This window comes from Lucilia sericata, unplaced genomic scaffold (genome assembly GCF_015586225.1).
Source record: "Lucilia sericata isolate MDLA Ls3-8-SP2 unplaced genomic scaffold, ASM1558622v1 Contig000426F_arrow, whole genome shotgun sequence".
Classification (NCBI taxonomy): domain Eukaryota; kingdom Metazoa; phylum Arthropoda; class Insecta; order Diptera; family Calliphoridae; genus Lucilia; species Lucilia sericata.
The window spans coordinates 114,081-128,388 of NW_023994441.1; the positions used below are offsets into that span (position 1 = coordinate 114,081).

General features: G+C 29.3%; 1 protein-coding gene across 14 annotated transcripts in view; it reads right to left on the reverse strand.

The window, feature by feature from the left end:
* Positions 1-10,377: 10,377 nt before the first annotated feature.
* Positions 10,378-14,308, reverse strand: part of LOC119604762 (calcium uniporter protein, mitochondrial) — a 169,765-nt gene continuing 165,834 nt past the window's right edge. For all 14 annotated transcript variants that reach the window (XM_037957579.1, XM_037957589.1, XM_037957576.1 and 11 more), the window contains 5 exons: positions 13,379-13,610; positions 13,054-13,159; positions 12,674-12,775; positions 11,246-11,449; positions 10,378-11,175 (listed from right to left, as the gene is read on the reverse strand). In XM_037957579.1, the coding sequence (XP_037813507.1) occupies positions 10,873-11,175; positions 11,246-11,449; positions 12,674-12,775; positions 13,054-13,159; positions 13,379-13,610 (947 nt within the window). In that variant the 3' untranslated portion in view covers positions 10,378-10,872. The remainder of the gene's footprint in view (positions 11,176-11,245; positions 11,450-12,673; positions 12,776-13,053; positions 13,160-13,378; positions 13,611-14,308) is intronic.

Here is a 14,308-nt window from a genome sequence, read left to right on the forward strand (position 1 = left end):
CTACATGTATAACTTCGTATTAGACCTAACCTAAAATTTGAATATAGATTCTTGATTCTTACCTTTACTTAAGTATTATAATCTCTACGTCTAATAACATCCACCATAATTAAATTTTATGAAATTTTTCATTTATTTAGTCATTTTTATTACTTTGAAAGTAAGTTAAGGGAAAGGGGAAATTGATTGATTAACAAAATAATATACATTTTAGTTGTATCTTCATATTTATTATAAATGTTTATAACATAGTAAAATTTTTGTTTAGTAGATTTGATAAATAAGTTAATAATAGAACAGTTGTATGAAATTTTATAAAGTTTGAAATGCAGAATTAAAAAAAAAATAATTATTAAAAAAGTAAAGAAATTAACTGTTAAATAGATTTCATATTATTTTTTTTTTTTAAATTTTGTAAAGTATTTAAGTATTTTTTATGAAAATGTTTACTTTTTTTTAGTTTATAACAAATTAAGTATTTTTTTTGTTTAGGTGATTGTTGTTTTTTTGTTGTTGTTATTAGATCTTAAATTAATGTTACTTTTAAACTAATTATTCTAATCATATTACATACATACGCTTTTTTACTATGTAATTTTGTTTTAAGTATTTTTTTGTTGTTATTTTTCATATTTTGCTTACATTTTTAGCCAGGTATAAAAAATTATTTAATTAATTATAAAAAAACACAAGTTTAATTATTTAAGGATTAATACATAAGTATGTTTTGTATATAAGTTTTAATTAAGTTAAGGATTAAAGCACTTAAATGTTATGGAAAGTTTTTTTTTTCAGGTTTTTGTATTTTTTTTAATTTTGCAAAATTTTATCTTAAGATTTGTTGTCTAGGTTTTAGTAATAATTTGTTAATTTTTATTTTTTTTTGTTTAAATTCGTTAAAATCTAGAAATAATAATTCAGCAAATTAATTATTATGTTTTAGTATGTAATTTTGTTTAAGAATGTTCTGAACTTGTATTAGATCCAACTAAGTCTGGAGTCCAAAATAAATGGCTATTAGGTTTCAGATTAGTTTTGAATTCGAATATTATTATATGTATCAACTTTATAGCTTTTTATAAAAGGAAGAGTGCTTGAGATAGATAGCTCGACGAATGCAAATCCATTCAACGCAACGAGGACTGATTCAAAAACATGGACGAGATAATCCCACTCGGCAACAATAATGGAACAGAGATGACCCCAACATGGGTAGGACGAGAATCTTTCTCAAAAGTCTGAGGAACAAATTCAAATTGATTAAGTCTGTAGGTTTACGGGTACAACAATATAAAATTGGACGAACTAATTTCGAAGAAGAAAGGGGCCATTAACCCCTGAAGCACTTCTCTACTATTGCCAGGGTTTCTTAGAAATTATATCCAAATTCCTAGACGCGATGTTATTCTAGATATCTAGTCTATAGACTAGACTATAGACTAGACTATAGACTAGACTATAGACTAGACTATAGACTAGACTATAGACTAGACTATAGACTAGACTATAGACTAGACTATAGACTAGACTATATACTAGACTATAGACTAGACTATAGACTAGACTATAGACTAGACTATAGACTAGACTATAGACTAGACTATATACTAGACTATAGACTAGACTATAGACTAGACTATAGACTAGACTATAGACTAGACTATAGACTAGACTATAGACTAGACTATAGACTAGACTATAGACTAGACTATAGACTAGACTATAGACTAGACTATAGACTAGACTATAGACTAGACTATAGACTAGACTATAGACTAGACTATAGACTAGACTATAGACTAGACTATAGACGAGACTATAGACTAGACTATAGACTATACTAGACTAGACTAGACTATAGACTAGACTATAGACTAGACTATAGACTAGACTATAGACTAGACTATAGACTAGACTATAGACTAGACTATAGACTAGACTATAGACTAGACTATAGACTAGACTATAGACTAGACTATAGACTAGACTATAGACTAGACTATAGACTAGACTATAGACTAGACTATAGACTAGACTATAGACTAGACTATAGACTAGACTATAGACTAGACTATAGACTAGACTATAGACTAGACTATAGACTAGACTATAGACTAGACTATAGACTAGACTATAGACTAGACTATAGACTAGACTATAGACTAGACTATAGACTAGACTATAGACTAGACTATAGACCTAGACTATAGACTAGAACAATAGACTAGACTATAGACTAGACTATAGACTAGACTATAGACTAGACCTATAGACTAGACTATAGACTAGACTATAGACTAGACTAGACTATAGACTAGACTATAGACTAGACTATAGACTAGACTAGACTATAGACTAGACTATAGACTAGACTATAGACTAGACTATAGACTAGACTATAGACTAGACTATAGATAGACTAGACTATAGACTAGACTATAGACTAGACTATAGACTAGACTATAGACTAGACTATAGACTAGACTATAGACTAGACTATAGACTAGACTATAGACTAGACTATAGACTAGACTATAGACTAGACTATAGACTAGACTATAGACTAGACTATAGACTAGACTATAGACTAGACTATAGACTAGACTATAGACTAGACTATAGACTAGACTATAGACTAGACTATAGACTAGACTATAGACTAGACTATAGACTAGACTATAGACTAGACTATAGGCTAGACTATAGACTAGACTATAGACTAGACTATAGACTAGACTATAGACTAGACTATAGACTAGACTATAGACTAGACTATAGACTAGACTATAGACTAGACTATAGACTAGACTATAGACTAGACTATAGACTAGACTATAGACTAGACTATAGACTAGACTATAGACTAGACTATAGACTAGACTATAGACTAGACTATAGACTAGACTATAGACTAGACTATAGACTAGACTATAGACTAGACTATAGACTAGACTATAGACTAGACTATAGACTAGACTATAGACTAGACTATAGACTAGACTATAGACTAGACTATAGACTAGACTATAGACTAGACTATAGACTAGACTATAGACTAGACTATAGACTAGACTATAGACTAGACTATAGACTAGACTATAGACTGGACTATAGACTAGACTATAGACTATACTATATACTAGACTATAGACTAGACTATATACTAGACTATAGACTAGACTATATACTAGACTATAGACTAGACTATATACTAGACTATAGTTCAAACTATAGGCTAGACTATACTCCAAACTATTGACTTTAGTTCAGACTATAAGCTATAGTCTGGACTAAAAAAAAAGCGTTTGGACTAAAAAGATTATAGCGTAGAATATTAACTAGACTCTAGATATAGTCCAGACTATAGACTAGACTATAGTCCAAACTATAGACCAGACTATATAGTACTGTAGTAAAACATACAAAGTGCTCTGGTGGGAATCGAAACCACTAAACCTTGTAAATTAACTATAACACCACCAACTAGACTTGGGGAACCCGAAATTTGGTTTTATCATTGAATATAATTTGCTGAATCATTAATTTTATTCTTTTTAAAATAAAATATAAAATTATTAACTTTGGAATATTAATTTGGCCAAAAAATACTGTAAATTGTTTGTAATTCTTTTTATAAATTTGAATCATATTTTATACTTTACAAAAGGATATAACTTTTATTTATGTTTCATTTTTCATTTTATAAGGAGGACTAAAACAAATTTCAGTTTAAGTTTAAAGTTAATTATTAAATATAGTGTTAACAATAGTTTATTATTTATTTATGCGCATTTTTTTATAATATTTTTCTTTTATCAATAAAATATTTAAGACTTTTTTGAGCAATTTTTGTGTAAATAGTTTGTGATTTGTGTAGATTGTTGATCTTTGGTGCAGTTTTTTAAATTTAGTTTTTTTTTAAGTATAAATAGTAGAAATTTTATGCTTAATAATTTGTTGTATTACATACATGCGTTTGTTGTTTGAGGAAAAAATTTTAGTTTAAAAAAATAATATAAAATGTGATGATTTTTTTAATAATTATGTAAGTAGTTAGTAAGTAAAATAGCATATAAAATATTTAAAAGCTTTTTTTCTGTTTGTTTGATAAATTTTATTTATAATTATTAGTTTAAGTTTTTTACAATTTAAATAACTAATTTCTGTTTACTAAGTTTGTATTTTAAGTTATTAATTTAACTATTAGTTTTATTATGTTTTAAGAGCCGTTAGCATTTGTTTTTTTTTTTAATTTTTATATTAATTCCTAAAAAATTTTAGTTTACAAAAGAAATTTCTATAATTTAAATACCGGAAATTTTTAATTATTTTTGTTTTTATTTAACACAACCTTTATTAAATTCTAAGCATTTATATTGGGGATATTAGTTTATTATTAGTTTGATAAGTTTAGTCTGGAAAAGATCTGTTTAAAATGCAGATTTTACTGTATTTGGTTCAGAATTTGGGTTAAAAGCTTCTTTTAGAATAAAAAACAAAATGTTAGGAGTTTAATAAATTAGAATATTAGTTTTTGATAGCTAATTTATGAAATTGTTTCTTCAAAATTTGTTGGTTCATAAAATTTTGTTTAATAATCGTAGTACTTATTATATCATCTGAATAATTGGTGTTTGATTGATGTAAGTTATTCCGTTAGTAATTTCTCAAATTTATTAGACTATAACATAGATTATAGACTAGACTAAACTATAGAATATAATGCAGACTATACTATAGGCGAGAATATAGACAAGACCAGGCATGGAAAATTCAGTACTCTTTGATATCGAAAAATACCGCGTTACTCCCACAACATACTTTTTCTAACTTATAAACATATTAGTTAATAGACCAATCTGTATTTTAGTAGATAGTCTAGTCTATAATATAGTCTAATATATAGTCTAGTCTATAGTCTTGTTTATAGTTTAATATATAGTCGAGTCTATAGTCTAGTATATAGTCTAGTTTATAATCTACTCTATAGTCTAGCCTGCAGTCTAATCTATAGTCTAGTCTATAATCTAGCCTATAGACTAGTCTAGTCTATAGTCTAGTCTATAGTCTAGTCTATAGTCTAGTCTATAGTCTAGTCTAGTCTATAGTCTAGTCTATAGTCTAGTCTATAGTCTGGTCTATAGTCTAGTCTATAGTCTAGTCTATTGTCTAGTCTATAGTCTAGTCTATAGTCTAGTCTATAGTCTAGTCTATAGTCTAGTCTATAGTCTAGTCTATAGTCTAGTCTATAGTCTAGTCTATAGTCTAGTCTATAGTCTAGTCTATAGTCTAGTCTATAGTCTAGTCTACAGTCTAGTCTAGTCTATAGTCTAGTCTATAAGTCTAGTCTATAGTCTAGTCTATAGTCTAGTCTACAGTCTAGCCTATAGTCTAGTCTATAGTCTAGTCTATAGTCTATTCAATAGTCTAGTCTATAGTATAGTCTATAGTATAGTCTGTAGTCTAGTCTATAGTCTAGTCTATAGTCTAGTCTATAGTCTAGTCTATAGTCTAGTCTATAGTCTAGTCTATAGTCTAGTCTATAGTCTAGTCTATAGTCTAGTCTATAGTCTAGTCTATAGTCTAGTCTATAGTTTAGTCTATAGTCTAGTCTATAGTGTAGTCTACAGTCTAGTCTAGTCTATAGTCTACTCTATAGTCTAGTCTATAGTCTAGTCTATAGTCTAGTCTATAGTCTAGTCTATAGTCTAGTCTATAGTCTAGTATATAGTCTAGTCTATAGTCTAGTCTATAGTCTAGTCTATAGTCTAGTCTATAGTCTAGTCTATAGTCTAGTCTATAGTCTAGTCTAGTCTAGTCTATAGTCTAGTCTATAGTCTAGTCTAGTCTAGTCTATGGTCTAGTCTATAGTCTAGTCTATAGTCTAGTCTATAGTCTAGTCTATAGTCCAGTCTATAGTCTAGTCTATAGCCCAGTCTATAGTCAAGTCTATAGTCTAGTCTAAAGTCTAGTCTATAGTCTAGTCTATAGTCTAGTCTATAGTCTAGTCTATAGTCTAGTCTATAGTCTAGTCTATAGTCTAGTCTATAGTCTAGTCTATAGTCTAGTCTATAGTCTAGTCTATAGTCTAGTCTATAGTCTAGTCTATAGTCTAGTCTATAGTCTAGTCTATAGTCTAGTCTGTAGTCTAGTCTATAGTCTAGTCTATAGTCTAGTCAATAGTCTAGTCTATAGTCTAGTCTATAGTCTAGTCTATAGTCTAGTCTATAGTCTAGTCTATAGTCTAGTCTATAGTCTAGTCTATAGTCTAATCTAGTCTATAGTCTAGACTATAGTCTAGTCTATTGTGTAGTCTATAGTGTAGTCTATATTCTAGTCTATAGTGTAGTCTATATTCTAGTCTATAGTCTAGTCTATAGTGTAGTCTATAGTGTAGTGTATAGTGTAGTCTATAGTGTAGTCTATAGTGTAGTCTATAGTGTAGTCTATAGTGTAGTCTATAGTCTAGTCTATAGTCTAGTCTATAGTCTAGTCTATAGTCTAGTCTATAGTCTAGTCTATAGTCTAGTCTATAGTCTAGTCTATAGCCTAGTCTATAGTCTAGTCTATAGTCTAGTCTATAGTCTAGTCTAGTCTATAGTCTAGTCTATAGTCTAGTCTATAGTCTAGTCTATAGTCTAGTCTATAGTCTAGTCTATAGTCTAGTCTATAGTCTAGTCTATAGTCTAGTCTATAGTCTAGTCTATAGTCTAGTCTATAGTCTAGTCTATAGTCTAGTCTATAGCCTAGTCTATAGTCTAGTCTATAGTCTAGAATATAGTCTAGTCTATTGTGTAGTCTATAGTCTAGTCTATAGTCTAGTATATAGTCTAGTCTATAGTCTAGTCTGTAGTCTAGTCTATAGTCTAGTCTATAGTCTAGTCTATAGTCTAGTCTGTAGTCTAGTCTATAGTCTAGTCTATAGTCTAGTCTATAGTCTAGTCTATAGTCTAGTCTATAGTCTAGTCTATAGTCTAGTCTATAGTCTAGTCTATAGTCTGGTCTGTAGTCTAGTCTATAGTCTGCTATAGTCTAGTGTAGTCTATAGTGTAGTGTATAGTCTAGTCTATAGTCTAGTCTATAGTGTAGTCTATAGTATAGTCTATAGTATAGCCTATAGTCTAGCCTATAGTCTAGTTTATAGTCTAGTCTATATTCTAGTCTATAGTCTAGATTATAGTCTAACCTATAGTTTAGTCTACTCTATAGTCTACGTTGGTGTCTAGCGGTAAATTAGTTAAGTACTTTAAAACCTTAAAGTACTATTTTTGTTATTAGTTAGCACTATTGGTTTTATATATAGACTAGATAGTGTCAACTTTTTAATTATAGAAAATTTTCTCTTCAAGACTAAACATTATTAATGCTTGATTTATTTCTTTTAAAAATTTGGAAATATTCTACAAAAAGTTTATTTTAAGTTTTAGTTCAATGTACTTAAAGAGTTTCTTTCTACTTATAACTCTAATACAAACATGTACTATTATACATTTGTAATTTGTAAGTATTAATTATAATTATGAATGAATGTATGTATGATTATTAATTAATGTTTTTTTGTATATATTTTTCATAATTAATTTACGTTGTCATGAAACACAATATTTGCTCTTGGATGTTTTTTTTTTTTTTTTTTTGTAAATATTATTCAACTTGTCTGTTTTCTATGTACAAAAAATTAAATCAAATCAAATAAAAAATTGTTTTCAATTACAAATGCTCTTAATATGAGTTTAACTAACTACTTGTTTTTGGGTTTTTTCTATATATAAAACAAACATTACTTTTTTTCGGAATAATTTAGTAAACTTACTAAATATATTTTTAATTTATGACTAATTGGTGCGAGTTTTTGTTTATTTATTTACACTATGATTAATTTGTTTTTGTTTTGTTTTATAAAATTATAAATATTTATGTTTAAAAAAAACTATATAAAATATTAACTAAATAACAATACAATTAGCAACGATTTTAAGTAAATTATTTATAAAATATGTAATAATTTGTATGCTTAAGTTTTTAAATATCGAGCAGAACATGTTTGCGACATGTTGCACAATTAAGTGGTGTCAATTTCACTTTATTAGAAATATCTGTATTGACATTTTAAGATAAATATGTCATCACATAATATTAAAGTTTGGCATTCAAGTTTTAATTAAACTGGAGCACCCACTAGGACCCATAGTCCTATTTACCCATTTTTTTGTAATTTAACATAATTTGAAAATTCTTTGAATTGTATTTAAAGAAGTTTTTGAATATATTTCAGAAAATATCAAAAAATTCTAATTGTATTCAGGACCACACTCTCCCGGTAGTAAGAAAACTAAAAAGGGCCTCCGATTTAAAGAACATTTATTGATACCTGGAAATACTGCGTTGTTGTAACAGTTCGATAGTTCTTTCCTGAGGGAAAATACTTTCAGTTGATGAAGTTGTTGCCGAGTTGACAATTTTTAGCCGTGTAAGTCTCGGCGTATTCCGGTACAATGTTCCAATTGTTGCGTTTGTCATCTATAATCTTTTGGTCTCGTTTTCATAGCAGTTCAAGTATTGCAAACCCGGGGTAAAGAGGTGCTACTAGTACCTCTAGTCTGCCGTGACTGTAAACTGGTGATGTCACTTCACTCCTAGGCTAGTCCTTGGTATGATTTGATATGGGGTCTAACCAGAGAACCACATAATCTGGTATTACGGGTGTCCAGTTGCCCGCAGGACTTGTCCTGGCTGGATGAGGTTCCTTCGGGATCCACATAGTGGCTGTGGTTTAAACCCAAACTCGCGGGAAGAGTGAGTTGCGGTTAAAGGACTGATGTACGGTAAAGTCTTTATTTTGGGATAAGTTCGGTGCTGTTGTCGAGTACAACAGATACCGCACAGAGGAGTGACTGTGGGACTAAGCATTGGAAATGAGTTGGTGTTAATTGTATATGATATGAATGCAGAGGTATATGGGCCTTGATCACCCGTATACCAAGAACAAGTGTGTCGTATGTTGTTCTCTTGTGAGTGTGTTGGATGAATGAGAAGTGTGCTGGGTTGAATGATAATGGATGAAAGGTATCTTATACAAGTGATTGAATTTTCCTTCCTTGTCCAGGTATGTTCGGAGTAAACTCTGTTTATACCAGAATTACCACAGTATGTTACTGTAAGAACAAAGTCTCGGCATTTTTTATGGATTCGTACTTCGGTCTAACGGTTTCGTCTCTAGGTGCTGTTGGCGACTCAACGGAGGCCATCCCATCTGTGTGGGATGGTGTTAATTGTAATGATAAAGGATGAATGTAGGGGTATACGGGCCTTGACCACCCGTATACCAAGAACAAGTGTGTCGCATGTTGTTCTCTTATGAGTGTGTCGGATCAATGAGAAGTGTGCTGGTTTGAATGATGATGGATGAAAGTTATCTTATACAAGTGATACCATTGAATTTTCCTTCCTTGTCCAGGTATACCAGAATTACCACAGTGTGTTACTGTGAGTAAGAACAAAGTCTTGGCTTATTTGATGGATTCGTACCGGTTTCGTCTCTAGGTGATGTTGGCGACTCAACGGAGGCCATCCCATCTGTGTGATTGTAAACGGAAGTGATGTTTTTGCATCTCGGAAGTTAAGCAACGGGGCAGCAATGGTCAGAGATTAGATAGCTCAAGTACTTGAGTAAAGTGCACGTATACTGGAACTTCCATATACGGAAATTGCCACCTGCATGTAACAAACACAATGGGGCGGTGATGAGTCGTCACAAAAGCTCACCCAGTGGTTGAAATAAGACCCTCAGGGCAGGTGTAAAGCATTTCGACATTCGATAGCAGTTCAAGGTGAAATCATAAAAAATTCTTTTCAATTAAATAAAAATAAATAAATTAAAACAAAAATATTATTAAAATAAAAATTGAAATATTTATTATTAATTAAAATAAAACTTTAAACTCAATTATATTTAAGTATAAGTAAATGTTTCGATGAATTTGATTAGTATACCAAATTGAATTAAATTAAATGCATAAAATAAATTAATGAAGTACATAAAACACACAATTTCTTAATAAAAAAATAATTTAAATATGAAAACATATGTAATTAACTAAAAAAGCAATAAAAATGTTTGTTATATTTTTATTATTTTTTTTTTTAAATATACTATACATTTATATTATTTTGCAAATATATTGTCAATATTTTTAAATTTAATAATTTAATTAAACAAACAGAACTAGTAAATAATAACTTCATAATGAGAATAAAAAACTTTGGAAACAAAACTGTACTTAATGAAAACTAATGAATTGTATTCGATATTTAAGGAAAATGAAATAAACAGTAAAAGGATTTGCTACACAATTACAATAACTTGAGAGTGGTTGGGTCCATACATATTTTTTAATTTGATAAATATTTTATGTTCTAGTTATGTACATAACTATAATGTAAGTTTTCATTATTTCGTAAATAAGTTTTTCGATTATTATTTTTCCAACATGATTACATAAACTTTTTTCTAAAAACTTTTTGCCATTGAAAATGTAAATTATTATTAGGCATAAGTATACAATTCTCATATTTTATAAATTAAAATAATTATGTACTTTTAGTACAAATTTTAAGTGATTTTTTTTTGTTCATTCTTGTTATTAAACTAACACAGCATTTTCAAGTGAGGTAAAATGAATTTAAATATAAGAATAAACAAACAAGACAAAAAAAACTAAATTAAGTTTTAAACAAATATAAAAAGTTGTAGTAGAAAGTCCTTGAAGACCCTTTTAAACTTTTTAGCTTTCCTTGATTTAATTATTTTTTTACACCTTTAGTAATAGTTAGCACATAATGAGAAGTTAAGGGACGTTTTGTTGTTCATTTTTAATTTTTCGAATCTAGAAAGGGAATTTTAAAACCCGATTTTTTAACCGTATTTGGTGAGATTTCATTAGTTAATGCACTAGACGGTGGAACAGCATCGAAGGGTGGATTTTGTTGTGAACGATCAACATGTGGTGGCAGTTGCAAATTTAAAGGATCACGCAAACGACGTAAATCATATTCAATTTCAGCGATTTGACGTTTCAATTGATTGTAGCTTTCGACATCGAAATTCTTCTTTTTGGCACGTTTATACAAGGTAATGAGGTAATGGCGGTCTTTAACTTCGGGCATATTATATTCCTAAAAGAAAAAGGTAATTATTACTTTTAGAATTTCTATTCAAAATTTCTTTCTTAAGAAGTCTACTTACAGTTTTTGTTATGCAGTAATAGGCATACATGGCCATTGCTGTGCCATAGGTAACAAAGTATGTAACTGGTTCCATAATATCCCAAGAATATTCCCACCATGTCAGTCTTGCTAAGATGCCAAATTGCACAGACATCAAACCTAAACCAACCCAGGTCATTATGTTCGTTTTACGATCGGCTTGTGCGCTTAATTCCGATTTTTCCTGTAAGCGAAATAAAAAGAAAAGTATTAAATAGATCGTTGGAGAAATAGATAGATAGATAGATAGATAGATAGATAGATAGATAGATAGATAGATAGATATATAGATAGATAGATAGATAGATAGATAGATAGATAGATAGATAGATAGATAGATAGATAGATAGATAGATAGATAGATAGATAGATAGATAGATAGATAGATAGATAGATAGATAGATAGATAGATAGATAGATAGATAGATAGATAGATAGATAGATAGATAGATAGATAGATAGATAGATAGATAGATAGATAGATAGATAGATAGATAGATAGATAGATAGATAGATAGATAGATAGATAGATAGATAGATAGATAGATAGATAGATAGATAGATAGATAGATAGATAGATAGATAGATAGATAGATAGATAGATAGATAGATAGATAGATAGATAGATAGACAGATAGATAGATAGATAGATAGATAGATAGATAGACAGACAGACAGACAGATAGATAGATAGATAGATAGATAGATAGATAGATAGATAGATAGATAGATAGATAGATAGATAGATAGATAGATAGATAGATAGATAGATAGATAGATAGATAGATAGATAGATAGATAGATAGATAGATAGATAGATAGATAGATAGAGAGATAGATAGATAGATAGATAGATAGATAGATAGATAGATAGATAGATAGATAGATAGATAGATAGATAGATAGATAGATAGATAGATAGATAGATAGATAGATAGATAGATAGATAGATAGATAGATAGATGCGAAAGTTATACTGAGAACATTAAAATTAAGACTATGGACTTTCTTCTCAGTTATTAAGGAAGGGATCTTATACCGAAAAATGCATGCAGTTTTCAAAGCACGACCAAGTAGATCATGACTTTTATATATTTAAATTAAGAGATATCCATAGAGATGCCCTAAAGGAAGTTTTAAGTTAAACAGATGGTGGAGATTATTCACCACCAACTTTGTAGAATATAAATTCAATAATTTTGATCTGAATAGATTTGAGTAATGGCTACTAATTCGACTGTTTAGTCTGTTTATGAAAAACCTACACCATGTTCAAATTTCTCAAACATATATTTTAAATTAAAACCGTACGTGTTCCCTCTTAAACGACAATTTTTTGGAGTAATCCAGTGTGAATTTACTTAAGGAAAGTGATTTTAGTAGTTGGCTTTAAAAATTTTGAACTTACCCTTTCTAAAGGTGCTATTTTATATTTTAAATCTTCTAATTTAGTTGTCAATTCTTGCTCCTTTTCTATGTGATATTCGCCAACATGTAAGGCTTCGTATAACTGTTAAGAAAAAGAAAACTTTTATTTAAATATTATGTTAAGGGTCGGTTATAGCTATACAACCTAAAAGACGTAATTTCACTCAGATTTTAAAATTTATATGATTTTTCAAGTCACGGGACCAGTTTTATAGTTCTAAATGAGGAAATAGTTTAGAAAAATCAAATAAGTTTGCAAAACTTCCCCTAAAGAGAACTAAACCTTGGACCTTTAGTGTTATTTTGTCTCTTAGGTTGAACCAGCTGTAATTTTCAAATAATTTATATTTTTTAACTTACCTGTGCTACTAATGCTTTAATGTCACCTAATTTACTAAGATCTTCAATTTTAATTCTTTCTCGCTGTGGAGGAACTACTTTATATTTTTGGTCGTTGATGTGTATCCTGCAAGTAGAATTTAAGAGGAAAATAATTAAATAAATGTTTTCTAAAAGTGTTTTCAAAATTGTAAGTAAATCGTCTTGAATTCACTAAATCTATAAAATACTTTTAAAATAGTTTTATTGGGTATATAACTTGTAATTTACTTGCGCATGTTTTTGATTTTGTAAGAGGGAGAGGAATGAAACCAAGATATTATCAAATTATATTCCATTCACTTACCAAAAAGGTTCATCCATTAAACTTTCTATATTACAAGTTGATGCTATTCTAACGCCACTATTATTCAGAATAGTCGCACGATCAATGCCTCGATCTTCTGTTTTCAGCATTTCAATCAAATCGCCCACTCTGTGTGAGACAGGTTTTAAAGCAAAGCGGCATTTTTCATTTCTACTAGGAAGCGGTATGGTAAGATGGGGCAAACCGTGTATATATTCCACGGATACATCTCCTGTAAAGAAAAAGCAAAAAATCGGTATGAGTATCATTTGGCAACCAATTAGTTTTTCTTTAGGAATAATAAAATAAAAGATATAAATATGAAATAACTATTTGTAACAAGGTCATTTAGTTGGAAAATAAAATGCTGTAAAAAAAGAGAGGAAAAAGCTAAAAATTATTCTTAATAACAATAACTTTCTAACTATCTGTAGTTTTTAAACATTTTGTTTTTGTTTCTCTCTATTTTCTATTAAAATACATTCATGGAGTAAATAGCAGTAGTTTTCATATTGTTTGCAGTTCTGTATTTGTTGGAATTTATTTTCATAGGTTCCCAGTAGTTTTAAAAGGGAGCAATTGTAAATCGGTTGATTCGAAATTTAAAAGTTTAACACTTTAATGATCTCAAGTAATCTAACGGATAATCATTTTTCATCTTAAAAGAAGTTACTTATCCCCAGTAGTAATCCATGGCAAACACCTTGAAAGTAAGCAAAACACTAGTTTGGAACTCTATTTTCAAACTGCAGGGATGTTTGGTTCTCCATTAGTATGGGTCTCTATGTGTCCGTGTGTGTGTGTGTGTTAACAAGAATTTTGAATTTCAAACAAATAAATAACTTTTGGTTGTTATTAAACGTTTATATACTACTATAGTTTTGTGTTTTTGAGTTCAGACACATACTCATTCAGTCAATACTAACGATT